Source organism: Pipra filicauda, unplaced genomic scaffold (genome assembly GCF_003945595.2).
Source record: "Pipra filicauda isolate LSUMZ 115617 unplaced genomic scaffold, ASM394559v2 scaffold36_size6622888_pilon, whole genome shotgun sequence".
Lineage (NCBI taxonomy): Eukaryota > Metazoa > Chordata > Aves > Passeriformes > Pipridae > Pipra > Pipra filicauda.
The window spans coordinates 6578230-6597247 of NW_024104498.1; the positions used below are offsets into that span (position 1 = coordinate 6578230).

The following is a 19018-nucleotide window of genomic DNA, read 5'->3' on the forward strand; positions in this document are numbered from 1 at the left end:
GAAGCCCCTTCTCTAAGAAGCTCTGGCAAGAGCCAGCTGGAATTGCCTGCTGCATCGTGCCGGAGCTCATTCTCCTCAGTGCTCATCACTTCAAATGCAACCACTGACTGAAGCAGACTTGTCAGTGACCTTGACTCTGACCCAGTTTATAGAAGCACTTGGGGAAGGAGCAGAAGCGAAGGGGGAGTTTTTCGTAAGTGGCTAAAAGAAAATCTCAAACTCTGTTTCTCACTGAAAAGCAGAGAAGAGGAGGAGAAACATGAAACCAGAATTACTGAGGAGGAGCTTAATCATGTCTCCCAGACTCAAGGAAACTCTCAACGCAGCACTGAACATATCAACCACTCCCTGATTAATGCTACTTACAATTTAAACAAACAAACAACAACAAACCCTCTCTCCCCAATGCAGATATCAAAAAGAACTTGATAACATCACATCTGTAAGAACTACGGAATGTAGAAGCAGGAAGAAGATGCAAAAGAGTGGGAAAAGAATCCATACTGAACCCCTCTTGTACACTCAGTCCAAGACAAAAATGTGAGTATTACATAAAGGGAATATTTTCTTCCATTGGCAAGGGGTAAATTCTTTGAAGAGACGGCTCTGATCCATCAGCAGGGTGCTGGCAGATGCCCCTAGAAAAATAAAGAACATGGCTGTATATCTTCAAAAAACTATTTTAGGAGACACTATTTCCTCAGAGGGATATTTGAGTTGTGTTCAGCCCTCTAGGCACATCCCAGGAAAATACAACCATGTTTTGATGGTAGAGAGGATACTAAAGCTTTGATGGATAATATTTTGATCCAAGGTAAAAGAGAGGAGTTTGACTAAAGGCCCTAAAGAGCTGTGGAAAGAGACAGAGATGCTGAGCTGAAACTAAGAAAGCAACAACAGAAGTTCCATGTAATAGCAATAAAACACCTGGAAGAAAAGATAAGGTGTACAGTAGATCACTGCAAAGTGGAGGTCATAACTAACATGTCTGCCCCAAACTAAAAACAGCAGCACAAAGATTTCTCAGAATGGCAAACTACGGGAAAAAAAAAAAAAAAACACGAAACACATGCCTGATTTAGATGTTTAGAGCAGCAATGTGCATGTTACTGCACACAGATAACCTAAGTCACAGGATGCAAATATTAATACAACGTGTGAGAATATTAAAGAGTTAACTTTAAGAATAATATTTTCTACTTCTCTAGACATATGATAGTAAACCACGCTAATCTTTCTACAGTGTTTCATGGAGGAGTCTGAGTATCATAGAGAACAACAGCTTAGAAGTTTCAGGTACAAATGAAAACTGGCCAACATTGTGTTGAAACAAAGGAAATTGTAGTCTCTGGGATTAAAACATTCCATTCTTCTTTGGGTTATTAATTTTACCTGACACTGTTCCTATTCTAGATAAAAATATTACCAAATGGGGATAGTAAAAAAACCCCATCAACCCATCAACTGTGTCAGAGATTACAACTATGGTGATATAATTAGCACGTTAAGTACAAACAGAGAGAAATTTGGGAGCTGTAGACACATTTCAGACACATTTCCTGGAGAGTCAGGAGTATTTGACAAAAGTACAGTGGAGCATCATCCAGAGCTAGATTGTGAGCGTGTCAGTGTGATCAAAACAAAACAAAATCAGCCAGAAAGCCTGTCTAGTTTAGATGAAATGTGGTTTAAAATTCTCAAATTATAAATTTTGCTTAGCAAAAAATAAGGGTTTTAGCAGAGAGTCGCCTCAACAGCACATCCCTTCCTTGACTATCACTTTAACAAGGAGATCACAGTTTCAGGTGGAACTTCATCTAATGGTGTCCATGAGTCCTAAAACATTACTAGGGAAATTATATATTCACTTTTATATATACACTTATACATATGAAGATTTACCCGGAGAAATTATATATTCACTTTTATATATACATTTATATATATGAAGATTTACATGCTGAAAACTAATCAAAGAGAAGGGACAAAAAAATCATAGATTAATTGGAGATGAGAAGGAAATCTGTAGAGGTTATTGAGTGTATTCAATTGCCTCAAAAGGGAATTAACTCTATCTAAACTTTTTTTCAATAAATAACTGTCATAAAACCCGCCAGTGGCAAAGATTCAGCATCTCCTGCAAATAATCCATTCCAGTGCAAAAACCAGCTCTGCTACTAGTAAATTTCTTATAATACAGTTCGTGTTAAAAGGACTGTGAGAAGATTGCTAAGATCAGAAGCTGCTTTACCCAGCATAAAAACAGAACACAGCGGTAGATCACAAGAGAATGTTTATTCCAGAACAAACTGGAAGAATTTTTAAAATTACATGAAAGAAACTGAGGAGTTCTGAACTGCTACCCTCACAAAATTGCTTATCAGAAAATGCCATAGCTCACAAACTGATCATGCACATCACATTTGCTTCTGTCAGCAGATACCCAATATATCCATATTTTACAATGGGAAGAGTTTAAGGGGAATACTTTTACGCAGCCTATATGAAGTATAACATTATCTAGAGCATTAGTAGCTCCTATTATGCTAGTCCAAAAGGAAAGTGTGAAATAAAGTCAAAATCCTAAGCACAAGCAGAAGAATCAGACAATGATGGGTATATTACTCTACTAAATTAAACCAGTGGTGAAAGGTCATTCTCACTACTGTTCCCTTCAGCAGAGAACTGAAACAAGAATGATATTTGCAAACTATGAAAAAGTTACACTTCAGTCAACAGGGACTTGCAAGATAGAAGTGGTACAGGGCATTTCTACAATGTCAACAAAGCAGCAGAAGCATGAACATTACCATAGAAAGTAGCCACAGGGCTATCATAGCTGAACACATACTGCATCAGCAGAGGTAATCTCTCTTCTAATTTCAGGAGGAGAGAAATAAGAGGCAGCATGTTGGCCATTTTGCCAGAGAAGAACTCAGAATAACATATACTACATTACACTGAGAATTATTGGCAAAAGATGATGTCTCATGACAGCTGTTTTGATGTCAGAGTGAAAACCATCAGGTGCAAATGACAACTCGGAATATCTAAGGGACTATGTGAACATCACTCTCTAGTAGGTTGTTAAAATAAGGTATTGAGTTAAAAATGATTATTCATTACTATTGTGTTTCAGCTGGGGAAGGAAGTCCAAGAGCTCTGCTAACAGCAAAATGGAGCCAGGTATGTTATGCTACAGATCTCATTACCCTATGTTAATCTGTTATGACTCCTTCTACCAGATGAAGCAGACCTCAGCTGATCTGTTTGGCTCTGAGTGATTTTTGAGCAATACCAAACCCCAATCAACAGTCTTTCCAAACATTTATTAACATCCAAACTGGCTTCAGCTAGAATGAGAATTGGCTTATAATTTTTCCAGTGAAATACATTCAATTTTGTTGCTCCAGTTTATAACAGGAGCACGGGAGATGATGAGAGAAAAGAAGAATTTTTGAAAAGAAAACAATTGCTTCCAGTCATTCAAATGGTATATTGAATAATACAGCTTGTGGGCTTATAGCATTAGGAGCCTAAGTGTACAGTTTTGATGTGAAACCCTTGCAAAAATTGTTGTTATACTTTACTTGTCAACTACCCAATATCACATTGATGATAATACTAACAACGTTGTTTCAGGAGATGAGTGGAAGTAGAGCCTCTAAGACTGACACATTTGCAGGACTGACAAAAATAAAATTTATGACACTCTCCAGCAAATCACACGCACATTGGAGACCAGCTGCATTTTTCTAAATGTGGAGTTGTCTGGTAAAGCATGTGGCACTGCCCAAGGCAGAGGGGACAGGAGGTCACTAAAGCAACTCAAGTCACTAAAGCTGCTGTTAGGAATAGTTGCAACCTGCAAAGTATCAGTTACAGGATTCTAAGTCTATATTTTGTGACCTAGTTTTCCATAAAAGCGGAATGCTTCCCTCAAAATAGGGTACTGCCTGTGCAACAAGGGATACTAGAAAGACAAAGAGCCTGATTTCCATCTCTGCAAAAGTTCAGGATAATGAAGAAACTGGGGGGTTGGATGTGCTACATGTGGATCACTCCCACAACACCATACTTTGAACATGGCTCCTGCACAGTCCTCTTCTTGATGGTTCACTCTAGATGCTGCTACTGAAGGCCTAGAAAAGAAGTAGGTGGAACAGCAGCATTGACAGTGAGTAGCCTAAACAGTTCTGAAACACAGCAGCAGGCAGAGGGGCAGGGACTGAGGGCATTAAGAACTGAATTGCATCTTTGAAAGAATTGGGAAGTGGTCCAGAGTGGTAAGAACATGTGAAACCTCCTGACAGGGATGAGCTCAGCACCAGAATGAGAGAAAGAGAAGGTCTGTGAGTTGGCTATAGTCTGAGAAAGTTGGTTATATTCTCTCTATGAAGAGGAGCATAGTCATCTGCTGAAGAATCCAGTCACATTGACTAACCAGACAAATGTTATTTCCCCTGTACTCTTACTGCTTGCCCACTCAAGCCTACCTGGAAAAGCAAGGCCTCCCGAGAGACAGGAAGATTGGAAACATATACTTTTGTTCAAGTCCAAGCCTGCACATGGGATATTAAAAAAACCTTCTCAGAAACATAAAAGGTGTCATTGACCCTTAAATAACACCCCTGATGCCTGCAGTATTATGTTTACTCATCCTTTCTTATTACTAATTCTGCTGTCAGCAGATACCCCCAAAGCCCACGGGCTCTTTCCCTCCCTCATGCCTGTCCACAGCAACAGCAGATTGCCATCCTCCATCAGCTAATTCATCAGTCCTGGTGGCAGACGTCTGTGTGGTGGACCTAAAGGTTCCAGTCCAGCAGATGACTCAGAGTTTAGCATGCTGGGGCTTCATTTCAGCTCTATGTTTTGCTTTGAATCGATGAAAACTTTCACCCAGAATAGTATTAAAAGTATGCAAAGGCTGCAACATCAAGCAATCCAAAGTCAGGAATGGATACAGAAAAGTTACTCAAGCAGAAATAATTTAAATTTTAGTATATGTGTGCATGACAAAGGAGATGATAATTAAAAAGCACATCCCAGGTGAGTGGCTTTTTTGTTTTCTTTTTGGTCATCATTTTGTTTTCTCTAGCTCACTCAGGTCACAAGGTGAATAGCATCTAGCGAAGGAATCATTTGCATGTAGGACTTCAGTCTCAATGACAACAGGACATGGAAAACAGGCAGAATAGAAGAAAGATGGAAGAAAGAAGACAAACTCTAGTGTTGCAGTGTGAGTTCCTGGGAGCACTGAATCCCATTTCTGCATTTTCATTTGGGAGGGGCAAAATACTAGAAATAGATTCATTCCAAGGAGTCAGTAGCTACCTATTCCTTTTCTTCTATGTCCTAAGAACTCCAAATGACAGAAACAGTCTATCCCAATCCTCCTTACAGAAGGAAGAGGTAGAAACAAGACAATGAACTTATCAATCTTTGCTGAATGACATGAAACAAATCTGATTCCAGGCATCTTAAATCATCTATCACAAACGAGTAGGTACTTCTGATCATAACTGTCTGTTTGTTTCCTATCCACACAAGGATAACACATTTATCTCTCGTAGGGGTCCCCCCCCCAAAAAATAATCAACACTTCTGAAATGCTCCCAGGGTACAACAATGAGCAAAACAAAAGAGCCCACAAGGAGATTAACAATTCTATCCTCAGAGCAGGATCTCAATAGCGCACAGTAAATACAGGACAAGGCAGCACAATGAACACTGAAGCTAAACCAAAATGCTGAATAGCTGCTTATTATGTGGAAGTTTTCCATTTGGAGAACTCAGTGAGGCAGGGGTCTAGCTGGGAGAATAACATGAGCCCCTGTGATTAAAGGCCACATCACAATGCACACAGTCGAGGGGACTGAGCTGGCACTGAGCACACTACCTGAGTTCACTCATTAAATCTGTTTTAAAGAATGCATTTGCTTGTTGGGAGAAGTGCTGGATGGTCATATGGAACCTGTCTGACAACCAAGCAGTTATGCTGCTCTCTCTGTGTCTGAGGTTTCATGTTAACCCAGAGGTAAGGACTGATCTCTGTTGACCACCCCTATCTTGACCTTGCCAGTACTGACCACTTGATCCCCACTCCAAAACATTAAAGCACCTGTTTAACCATAAGCACAAAAGGAACATTGCTGAATTCAATCAGATTGTTCATGTGTTTCGATCTAGCTGTGATTACCTGCTTTTTTGGATTCCTTGCCTAGGATATAGACATTCATACTCCAAACACCTCTCGGTGTGAAGTGTGTTACCAGGCCCAAGCAGAAACTTTTGGATCTACAGTTCAGCTGTTGGAATGGCTCATATGAACATGCTTTAACATACTTAAAAGTCAGCTGAGTTGTTTTAAACAATACATTCATGTTCAGAGCTAATTCTGCTAACCTGCTCCAGCACAGACAGGGAAACCATCAACATGTGTCATCTGGTGGAACGGGGGAAGACATTGCTCTCTCTATGGGCAGGGAAAGGTGCTTATGAACAGAAACATCTCCAGCCAACAGCACATGATCAAAAAGAGTAAGTCTGTCACTTCAGTGTCATCTGCAAGACTGATACCACTAGAAAGAGCTGAGAACATCCCTTCACTTCGTGTATGCCAACACAATGACAGTGATCATCAGAGTGATTGTGTCAAAATCAGTGATGTGGAGTATCAAAAGCTTCCTATTGTTCTCTCATTTTTTGATCCATCTACTCCTTCCTAAGGATGATAGGGTCATTATGAAATTCAAAACACTTTAAAAATAAAATAAGCACACTTTGTAAAAGCCGGAAGAACAGTGAACCACAGGTGCTTTGGTTTATTTTTATACAGTAACTACAGCAAACACTCAGCCTTGGAACACTCAGTGCTGGAATCACTGTAGCTGTGTGTGTGCCTCATACTCACTTCACTTATTTCTGAGTCAGTCATCCTCCCTGCTCCAAAATGAACTTTTTTTCAAAGGAAGCAGCTTATCTTCCATACTGCAGAGCAGAAGAAAAATCCTCCTATACAGCAATATTTAAAACATGGTTTTATGGTCTTATGGCAGCTAATTTTCCTTAAGTGATTTAAAGGAATGAATACATCTAAAAGTGTTGCACTGAGCTGTTCTGCAATGCCAACATGAAGCTAAACTTCCTCTGCTTTAAACAGTCCAGTCCTCTGTGGGCAGCCTCTCATGGAAGATCTTGTCTGGAATGGGAGGGATGAAGGTTATTTTTTTATCACACTATTTTTCAGGGAACTGGACCTTGCATTTTACTTCATTTCATTTTCCCGAGTGTGGGAAGACCTCAGGTGAGGAGAAGGTGGCAGGACAGATATGTTCAAATGCATAATCCCTGATCTGATGCAGTTTGACACCAGCCCTCCTGCAGCTGGTCACCTCTGCATGCAGCCAACCATCTATCATGTATTACTCATCTGAAAGTAACATTCTACACCTGAAAAGTACTTAACATTTTTAGCTGCCTGAAAGAATTCAAAGCAGGTTTTATTCTGGCACTGTCAGAACTTAATAAAAACAGTCACTGCTAAAGCAGGATGGTGCATGCACAGTCCCACGCCCTCTCAGTGAGGCAGCTGGCATTTTTGTCCCAGCACTTTGGATATGGTCTTTCCATACAAATATTACTGGTATCAGAGGGACTAAGACCCTGGTAATGCCTGAAAACAACAGTTATCCCATATACTGCATTATATTGCTGAGCATCCCTGGAACTGTCAGAAAAGCTGGTGTTGACTAAGGGATGATAAAACCAGACAAGAAGGTCTTTTAGTGAGTAGCTAATTCACTGAGAAATGGAATTCTGGAAAGCAACCTGAACTTTGCTGGTACTTCAATCCAAAAAATATAATTTCTAAATAGTATTTTTTAAAAAAATAAATAACCCTGAAAATGAAATGTTACACTTGTGTTTGAAAGGCTCCTTTTTCTTTTCCTCCAAAAGAAATGAACTGGAACTGGTTCATCTCAGGTTGATCACTGGGGAGGGGTGGGAGACAGAGAGATTGAGGAAAAAAAAGATTTCCATTTCAGACCAATTCTGACCAAACATTTCTTTTGATTTTTCATTTTACCCACCACAGCAAATTAATTCATTCTTCACACACAGGGCAGCTGGAAACTACCAGAATTTTCAAAGCTGCCCTAGAAGGGGATGAAGCTGAAAACAATTTCCCCCTGCCTCCAAGAATAGCTTTATTTTACTGACAGTGACTTTTAATAGTGCCAGGATTTGTTGCCTTACTTGCTACAAGCATTTCCCTACACCCGAACTCCTTGTAATATTTAAGCATGTCTTTATTTTTGAAAGAAAGCTTTCTTCTCAAAGCAGTCTGTATGCTCTCTCCATCTTCTTAGAAGGCAAATTGTCTTGCTATTTGGGGTAGAAAACAGAGGAAGGACCAGGCTGGCTCTAAAGCTCCTTTCTGTGCCTTCCATCATCATCATCATCAATCTGATACAGCTTTGGAGCCTTGGTCAGAGACACAATGCTAAGTGCTGCAGGAACTGACTAGAAAGACAAATTCTCTGCCAAACAATTAGCAGTCTAAGAAAATATTTTTCATGCAATTGGATTCCACTCTATATGTAAGGATCTTATCTATTAACCTATCTTCCTTGTACCTAAAACCTCTTCCGTACAGGTATTACTACTAGGTGGAAGATAAAAAGTCCAATTAAGATGTATTGGGAAAACCAGGAGTTAAATTAAAGAAGGTCTTATCCTATACATGATGTAGTCAGGGGTAAGAATCCTCTTTCTTTATTAGCAAGGCAAACCAGGTCCTTTTTCAAAGTAACAAAAAGGAAAAGAAAAAAAATAAAAGGAAAAATTAGCAAAGCTTTAGGGCATTAAAGATCCAAATTCCCTCTCCGTAGTGGGAAGCAAAAAGAAAGGACAAATACCAGGAATTCTACAAGGAAAAAAAATCATAATCTATAAAATCTCCTCTTATTTTTTGGTAGTGATTTTTTCCTACCCATCTCCATTTTTTTTTCAGCAGTTTTTCTTAGGTGCCACGTTCAATAATCCTTCTGTGCTTTGATGTCAAACATTCAATAGCTGTCTGCCTCCCTCCCACTCCTCTTCTCCATATTCTCCGCAATCCATCTCCTCTGATTAGCTAAGATTTCACCTTCAAGAACACCTCTGCTTCTCCGAGTGAGCATGACTGTGTGCGTGCGTGTTTATATAATATTTGCAAATATTCTCCCCCTCCTGCACTGCATGTTACACAGCAACCCCTGCCAGAGCTCCGGATTAAGCATCAATGCCATTCCATAATTCAATTTGGGGGACCTGCTGTTTTGAATCCGGCTCAGAGCATGAGAGCAGCTCGATTGAATTTAGGCCCTGCTTGCAGAATTATTTCATATTTAATCCGAGCTGAACTTCATTTCACTTGCTCTCTCCACTTCTGATGCTTCCTGTGACAAAAGACACAAATGTTGCCCGATCTCATGCGGTGTGTGTGTGCTTGCTGACTTCTCCCTTATTTTGGTTTACCACTGGATTAAACCATGTCAGAGTTACTTGCACCTCACACAGCCCTGCAGTGAGAAGGAGTTGGTACCTCAGCAAGGGGTTGTTCTGGCATCCCCTTTCCCCACTCACCGGATTGTTGTACATGTCGATGATGAGCTGTTTCACTCCGTGCAGTGTGGGATGAGCCCAAGGAGATGGATTTGCCCAGTGCCGGTTTAAATCAAACCCCATCAGGGAGCACCTGCATGCACACAAAAACAAACACACACAAATGACATGTATGGGCTGCATGAAGAGCAGAACCTCTTCTGGGTTCTGCTGCAGAATTAGGGCTATATTCTGCAGCTGATGTATTTAAATATGTTCTTCTGATGGGAAAAAGCAAATACTCTCCTGAGGTAAGACTGCAGTAATGGCCACTTTTAGAAATAATGTGACCAGCAGAATATCACTGAAACACCTTTGGTAATTCGGCCTTCTTCCCCTCCATACCACCTGTGCTCACTCTATCCTTTGCCTTTCTCCAGCTTGGCAGGCTGGCTCTGGAACAGTCTGCCTGACCTTTGAGGTCCCCTTCTCTCCCATGCTCTGGCTGAGGGTCTGTAGCTACGAGGGTGATTCATACACTGCACCACCAGACCTTTAGTTTGCCCTCAGTCAGGCTTTGACTCAGCAAAGCTGTAAAGAGCATTGTAATCGATGGCCGTTAAGTAGGTGCTTAAGGGTTTCAAAGCATGAATGTCATTGTTCCACTAACCCAGGGCCTCAGTCTCTCCCCCTCCTGCAATTGCCTACACAAAAGTTAGCCAACCAAGACACCAAGTTAAAATGCTTATTGGCCATCAAATCCTGTAAGCGTTGAAGCATGTATGCCACCTTGGCTTCTCCTTCCTGCCCTAACTCACATCCCTCTCAGTACATTTGATTCTGCTGCTCCCAGTCCTATGGAGTAGTATCCCATTCTTTGTGAAGTCCCACTGAAGCTCAAGAGGCTGTCATTAGAGTGAACACAGGAGAAATTAAAAAGCTGGAAGTGGCACAAATAGGGGGAGGTGGAAATCATGTCCCTTGCCTAGTGCAGAGATCACCTAGACAATCTATGGCCACTGATACATGCAGGAAGAGAAGTCTCTCTGTCATCTCAAGCTGAGCTCAGGATCAGTGGACCCTGGGTAGATCTTACTCAGGCATTCTGTGAAAGACCACACAAATAATAAAAGCCCAGGTAGAGATGCAGCTTCCTCTATAGTAAAAACAAATAAACAAAAAAATCAACCTCGCTCTAAGCCTTAAAGCTTCTTGAGGAAAGAAGAGCTTTCATCGATCCCCGGTCTATTACAAGCAGGTCTTTTCAGCTCTAATCTTTTAAACACACCTATGCAAACAATAGAAATTTACTCCTGTAGTGCTATCCTTTGACAAAAATTTCTAAGGATCTGATGGCCAAAAGCCATAGGTTTAACTGGCAAAAAGAAAATAATATAAAAACTAAGAGCAGAGAGGTGAAATGCTAAGAAAAGCGAGAGGATGAAACCAGAGGTTGAAATTCATTTCCAAAACTGATGAATAAATATTTTCCCATGAACCAAAAGATACGAAGTTAATGGGACATTCTTTTGTATAAGAAAGACATTCTGTGCTCCCTGGGCTGGGCTTAGACAACCCAACCATGAGGCTGTCTGGGAGCTCTGCAGCTCCATCACTGCTGAACTGGATGGCTTGCTGTCAGGGAGAAGTCACCTCCTTGTCTTCCACTTCTGTGCTTGTATAGAAAACAGATGGATTTCTTTTCTGGACACTCCAAAAGCTACAATTCCACAGACAACTCTGTAAGTTGTCTCCATCCCACTCTAAAGCAAACCATATTGGATTGGATTTCTCTCTCTCTTCTGTTTGTCTTCATGTAAACTCTCTCCACTCAGTTCTACTAAATCTTATCTTCTTTTGAACTCATAGACATTAATAAAAATCAGAAGTACTTCCAGAGATGTAGGTAGAATTACACTGGGATAAAACTGGTAGAAGAGCAGAATGAGAGGAATAAGTTTTTCATTTAATGAAAGTGGAATCTGTCATGGCTCTTACCATATTTTGGCACAGTTCCCGAGAAAACAACATTCTTACTGTACAAAAATTTCCTTAAGAGCTCAGAATCTGAAATTATATCCTTTTATATGGTTAGTGGGTCACATTTATATTTTTTAATAATATTTAACACTAATAACACTATAGAAAATGAGTATATTTTGATTCCATTATGTTCATCTCCAAAGCACATCGAATTGGCCAAGCTATGCGTGCCAAAACAAATTTTAAATTCCTACATGGATTGTCAATATTAAATTTGGGGTTTGGGACCTTTTAGATAACCTTACCTAAGTCATCCCTACAGGGAATAGAAGTAAGCATTACCTAATTTTTGTAAGTTCCTAACTAAGGCATTGAAATTTGCAGGATTTGGATGTGTCATAAATGTCAGGTAAATGATGAATCTCATAGTTCATTTAAAGCAACAAGAACAGTTGAAAATAGTTGTTTTTACTTGAGAAGACTTTATAAACAGAAGGAAGCAATGCTTAACAAACAAGTTATTCATTTGGGAAGCTCCTCTGAGCTCTATTTAATAGGAATCCAAATTAATTTTCAAATATCATTTAGCTAGTCTTTGATGTTGTGTATCACATCTTTATCAATGTAACAACAATTAATTAAGTTTCTGATGTAGGCATTACTATTTCTTCCCAGTCTGGAAACAGTGCAAAGTTTTCTCCTCCCTCCCAGTTTTTAAGCCTTTTTCTTCTTTCCTTTTTGCCTAAAGACAAATTTGTATCTACCACATTCTCTCTTTATTCATCTGCTGCAAACTCATGGCCTCTCTAAGGAAACATCAAGTTGTGTTCCCTGGTACTTCAGATTTGATTATTGACTCTATTACATGTAGAATTGTCTCCCAAAGCTCACGTATATCAGGACATGACCAAAACATACGGCAAGAGTCTCCCACATGCCTCTTACAGATCCTGCATTCATTATATTCTTTTGCTCCCAGATGATGTGATCTCCCTTGTGGCTAATACCTCCAATGCAAGAGCTTGAACAGGATGACTTAAAAATTGCATCTTGCACTGCTGTTTAATTCCTCCTCCCAGTTTTAAACCAGCTCATTTTTAGTACACTGTGCTGCTGGTTCTGCTGCTTAACTGTTTGCCTGCTGCTTCAAGCACTGGGTAGGCAAAGTAGAAATACAGATATAGTCTGGAAACAGCAGCTCTATGGTGGGAAACACCTGTGTTCCAACACAATACATAATCTTTCAATATGAGATCAGCTCTCTTGCTCAGACTGCAAGTGTTGTCACTGGCTTCAATACACCTCACCTGCCTATAAGTGTTCCCCTAATTTTGAAAGTGCCTCCAGATCTGCCCTATACAGATTAGATTTATCTTGTTCAGTAAAAAAATTACGAGGGGAGAAAAAAACCACCTAAATTATATCAAAGGGCTGTTTAAGGATGGTCTTGGAAAGGGAGCATGGAAAACAGAAAATCAGAAGACAGAGACTCCAAGAGATGCAAGGGAAGACAAAAGCAGCTTCAAAATTGGTGAGTGTTGGGGGTTTTGCAAAGCAAGGGCACTGCAGAATATCCCATTCCATGAGGCTTAATGACCATGCCCATTCATGCTCTTACAAATGTGGCAGGTCACATTGCCACGGAGCCCGAAAAGTGCTGGCACAGACTCTCACAGGTTAGGAAAAAAGCACAGTCAGAAGTAGGGGAGCTTTTTATAACAAGCAAAGTAGCACCTGATTGTGGTTTTCATTCCTACTGTGAAAACCTGGGTTGTTTCTCACATAGTCATTGCTACCACAAAAAATGACATGTATGCAATTTAAAATATTTAAGCTGATAATAGTTGTTTGAATTTTGGCTTATGCTTGCTAGAGTTTGCTAGATATACAGACCACATACGATATTTCTGCTCTGTGTCTGACTGTACATTTAAATCAGGTTCTGTGAATATTCTTGTTGAATTAGAATTTGTGTTTCATGAATGTTTCCAAGCCTTTTTCTAAAATTTCTGCTTTCTGTAAGTAGATAAATTTATTACAGTGTTTATAAATTTACATAAACACAGTGCAAATTCAGTCAAAGCAAATGAGTTTCAAAATTGCAATGGAAACTGAAACATTTTGCAGTATTCATCCCTCCCTACTTGGGAGGCAGCCAGATCTCAAGAGGTTACCAGCTCAACTCAGTGAAACCAAAGATGTTCAGACCAGCATGCAGCTTGCTGGGCAGTTATCTGGACAGAACCCCTTTGCCTCTGGGACATCACTGCTTTTAAGGATTTCCTGTGCAGCTGCTTCAATGACAACATCCTTGTCCCTTTCTAGAACTGATAAAGATTTAGTACCAAGGCCAACGCTGGGTTTATTTTTTTAGGGCTGCTTCTCATTCTTTTAGGGTGTGCCTCTACCTTCTGGAATCTCCAAGCTATAGAAACCTCCAGGAACTCTGCCTTCCTTTCACTTCAGTCCTCCCTCCCCTGCTCGTTTTTCCAAACCATGTGAGTCTAAGTCTCTTACTAACAGACCCATTTCCACAAGGTGAGATATGGAGAATAATGGAGGAAAGGAGGTAAAGAAATCCTTTTTCACGGCATGTGATTTATTACAAAGAGAACTCTACACCCTTCCCTTCAGCTTTGTGAGGTTGCGTTGGTTCATTGGATCAGCACCAGGTGAATCTCCAGATAATGCCGAACACAAAGCAGGGAGTTCCAACCCACAAATGGCACTACCAACAGGGTGAGGATTTGAAACTGAAAAGGTAGTGGGGAGGGGGAGCACTCTTTTTTTTTTTTTTTTTTCCCCTCCCGGGCTCATGGCAATAAGAGTGGAGACAGAGGGTAATTGGTCTCTATTGTTGCAGTTCTTGAAGCAAGAGTTATAGCAGGGAACTGCCATGAGACTGCAGCCTGCAAGAGCACGCAGGGAGAGCAGGTGTGCGGCGTGAGGGACTAAAGGCAAGGGCAACACACGGAAGATTTGCTTCTTTTAATAAATACCATTTTAAAACTGATATATTCACGACATTTTACAAATCAACTCCACACCTGCCATCAAAGTCAGGTCTTCATTAGTGTGCATTTCACCATTCGGGTGCTTGGGGTTTGTGATTTATGCATTTGCCTATTATTCATTAAAGAGGAACTCATTCAAGCCCACATATTCTAAAGCAATTAGGTAGCAAGACATCCTAACACTCCAGCTACAGAGACACCCCCACCCCCCTCCCAGCAGATTCTCCTCCTCCCCGGCTTCCCGCATTTTTAATTTAGAGCTCTGGAAACCCTCACAAAGGCTATTTAGCAGAGCCACTGCAGAGTGCTCCAGGCAGAGCGGAGTGGCCGTGCATAGGAGACCAGCACTAGCTCCCAGAGACCACATGGTGGAGTAGATGTTTGCAGAATGAGCACTGCACAGCGTACTGACATAATTTTAAATCGTACATGACGGTTAAAGATGTGTTTCTCCATTTTCTGTGTAAACAATGTTAAATAAGAATAAACACAAAGGGATATTTTCTCTTTCTGATGAATACATGCATTTCTCAGAGCTGGTAATAGGCGCCACAGACACACGCACCAAGGAAGACACACATCCCCACATGACAGGGGCATGCTCTGATCTTCAGGATATATCTCAATTCTTGCATTAACTCTCCCCCCACACCCCAGGTCCTCAGCAATGCCAGAAGGATTCCTGGGCACGAAGCAGCATGCCAGAAATAAAAACTCATCCTGCAGTCAGGAGCCCTCCGCCCTGTGAGTGTGCCTGGGATGTCAGACAGTGAGATCCCATCGCTAGTGCAGCTCACCCCTCAGGCTATCATAGGACTCTTCCCCCCTCCACATATTTTCCTGCAGGATGCCCAGCCCAACTGTCAGCGTTTCAAGGGACAGGGTTTCCAACATTTTCCCTGGGAGGCAACCCACAGTTTAGCAAAGCTCTCCCATAGGAAACTCATGCCTTTCCCCTTGTGTGGGTCTCTCTGAACACATGCTCTTCAGGAGCATGTCCCATCTGTCCTGCCCTGGGAAAGTGTTTTCAGACTCCTGTTCCCAGCTGCACACTGAGTCACACTGCCACATCAATCTTGTGCACTCAGGTGCTTTAACCAAGTTATTGAGAACACCTACAGTTCTTCCATTTTAAAGCCTGATTCATTGTTTGGCCTTTTCAAAACCAAACATATCACTGACTTAATGAGATGAACACAGGAGACAGCGGTTTTTTCCAATTTTTGGATCCCCAAAAATTTCCACTGTAGCCACAGACCCTTGAGAAATCTCACATACATAACCCATAATGCAGTATTATATGAATATTCTTTTCCAGTGTAGTCCAAAAGCCACCTGCTCATGAATCACAAGCTGTAAACCACTGAGAAAGAGAATTTTAACATGTGCTTAATTTACTGGATTCCCACCCTGTCAACAAGCCAAACTCCTCTAGGCCCTCCTGCCCGATCTGCTTGACACTTCCACACAATGCCCTAATTCTGTCTCCTAACAAACGTTTCCCCCTCCTTTAAGCTATTTGTACTTTTTTTTTGGTCTACATTCCTGGAGGTGGAGGTTGGGTGAAATTAAGTGGTTCATCATCACAGTGGTTCACAGAAAACAGCTAATACACATGTAAGCATTTCTGAGAAAATGGCTCATCTCGAATTATACTTCTGTTCCCACCTCTGCCCTTCCTCAGACTATGCAAATAATCACACGCAACACACCTCACAATCATCAGTGAATACTTCAGCTGCTGTAGGATGATATTCCTACATATTACAACACATATTTCCCTTACTTCTTGGCATCCAAAGCTGGCAGTCTTGCTTAACCTACTCACCTTCAAGCAAGAGGAAACACACATCATGTTCCCTGTAGCCCAGCATTATACGAACACTCCCAAAAGATGGTTCAGCTCTTACTACCAGACTCACACACAGAAAACTTGAAAAGGAGCCAACCTTAATGTCACAATGATGAGCTGTTAAAAAGTTTGGATATGCCACAGCTGCAGAGATACATATAAGCTTCCTTCAGCCCTGAGCTTGCTGTTACTGTGACACAGCCTTTAACTGCAGGAACACAGGGTGTTTTTCCTCAGGGCTCTTGCTTTATTCTGTGCACAGGATCAGCACTGTTCATTAATGAGTGGACTATTCAATATTTTGGCTTTTCCTTATTGTTCAATATGCAACCCTAGGCTCCTGCTTAACTGCTTGCTACTCGAAGCCTGCTCCAAGGACAGAGCTATTCAGTTCTTCATGGCTTTTCTGAAGCGCTCAGCACTGCAGGAGACAACTGCTTTATAAATACTGATGGACTAATTTTCCCAACAGCACTGAACAAGAGGGGACCACATTGTCCCCAATTCATAAAAGAGCAATTGGGACAAAAAGTGGCTTAAATAACAGACATCCGCTTATTTGGGCCACTGTATCTGAGAGGCCAAGGACAGGAATTTTTTTTTTTAAGAGAATGTGGATTTACATAGTACGTCACAAGTCCAGCATTTATTGCACTCTGATTTGAGCTGAAGCTGACTGAACTCAAGGCTTCTCCAAATCTGACACAAAAAGGGCAATGTGAGTGGACAGAATGTTAGAAACATCCAAGTTTGTAGAATTAGGACAGTTGGAGGTTACTACAAAATGCTAAGACATTACTGGATAGTAAATGGGGTTTGGATGGTTTTCAGTTATACCTTAATTCGGCCATTTTTCTTGGCTTTGGATCCCAATACTGCTGTGTCTGAGAACCTGCTTTAATATATGGTGGTTGGGGTTACATTGTACCTGATATTGCCTTTACTCTCTCGAATAGAATTAAATGACTACTCTGCTACATTACAGGCCACCAGACTATCTGCATCCAGAACATTCCTTATGCAAAGGCAGTGATGCTGCACACACATCCTCAATAGGTCATGCCAGAACTCATCCATCTCCATCAACACAAAAGCCTTTGATATCCTGAAGCAAGGGTTTGACTTGATACTAAATCTGTCAAGAAGGTGTGTGCTGTTCTGTTGAGATGGCAAACAGAAAAGCAGCACAGGACTGGCAGACTGCTGGCTGAATTCTGAGGAGCAAGGCTTAACCACCCAGCACCAGGGCATGGGTGTTGGCTCCCTTTTATATCTATGTTTGCTAACAGCCTCTGACACACTCAGCCATTTCTCGCTCCCATGCACAGCTAGAATAAGAATATTGATTGTACTCCTGCATAGTCTTGCCACATCTGCAAATTGTTCAGCTTGCAAATGACTTTTTGCATACATAAATATCCACTTTGGGTGGGTGGGAGAGAAGGCCCCTTTTATTGTCCCTGCACACCCCTGCACGCCTGCAAGCAGCCTATCCTGCTTCATCAGATGGCATGGGTAAATACCATCAAAATTTGGAGTCAGGGATATGTCCATTAGCCAGGCACTCCCATATAAAGTCCCTTTACCACAACTAAGTCAAAATTTTACAGGTGCATGGGAAGTCCTGAACAAAACCCCAAGTCTCATAATAGAGGAAAGGGGCAAATGATCCAGCGGTTCACTTAGAGTGACATCATGAGACTGTCAAGATGTCCTATGCAACCTAGGGAAAAATTGCAATGCCTTGGTTCTTCACTTGTACAAAGCAGTATCAACACTCCATGCTGTTTTGAGAGGAAATACATGAAGGATAATAAAGTAGGTTCTACAGATGGAGATTAAGTGATTTATGGAATTGCAGAAAGACTGTCTGACAGACCCAGAATTTGTTTGAGGTTCATTTCCAACAAGATTGTACTAACAATTCACACTGAACAAACAATCTTGAAATGCCTATAAAAGCAATAAGATATCCTAGTCCATTTTTTGAGAGACATTCTCTTAGGGTTTGGGTGGAGAAGGGGCATTGTGTTGGGTTGTGCTAGTATCAGTGAACATTTCCTCTTGTTCCTTTTACCCCCAAACCCCTGTAACTAAAGATATTTTCCTCTCAAACATGTCTGTATTCTCACTTTAATTTTCAAGGTCATCTGGCCCATTGGGTGTGCTACATATTGCTGTCTAATTAGAGAGAGAAGATTAACCTTATTCTATTAGATTGTTTTAGTACCTGCCATGTGACTACTCTGCCTCAGCAAAGGGACAATGTGGCCAAGTCAGTTAAAAACCAAAACAACGGAAAAATCACAACCCAAACAAAAAACCACACCAAAACCTCCACGTTATTTCATCTTTAGAAAGTCCAGCAGAAACTGAGAATGATGCAAATGTTCTTCCTATAATCACTGCTATGATAAAACAACAAACATTTCATAGCAGAAATAATACCAGTGTCTTGTTTGTCACATAACATCTCAGGAGATGGCAGGCAAGCTGTAAAGCCCTGATCTGTCTCTGATTGCAATCAACAAAAAGCCCAACAAAAGATGCTTTCAAAGGCAGTTAAATGAGACTCAGA

At 41.0% G+C, this 19018-nt stretch overlaps 1 protein-coding gene across 1 annotated transcript in view; it reads right to left on the bottom strand.

The window, feature by feature from the left end:
* The window catches only part of LOC114001750 (AGBL carboxypeptidase 4), a 179774-nt gene that overhangs the window by 145248 nt on the left and 15508 nt on the right, over window positions 1-19018 (bottom strand). The window contains exon 2 of the mRNA XM_039384691.1: window positions 9634-9745. Within this exon, the coding sequence (XP_039240625.1) occupies window positions 9634-9735 (102 nt within the window). The 5' untranslated portion in view covers window positions 9736-9745. The remainder of the gene's footprint in view (window positions 1-9633; window positions 9746-19018) is intronic.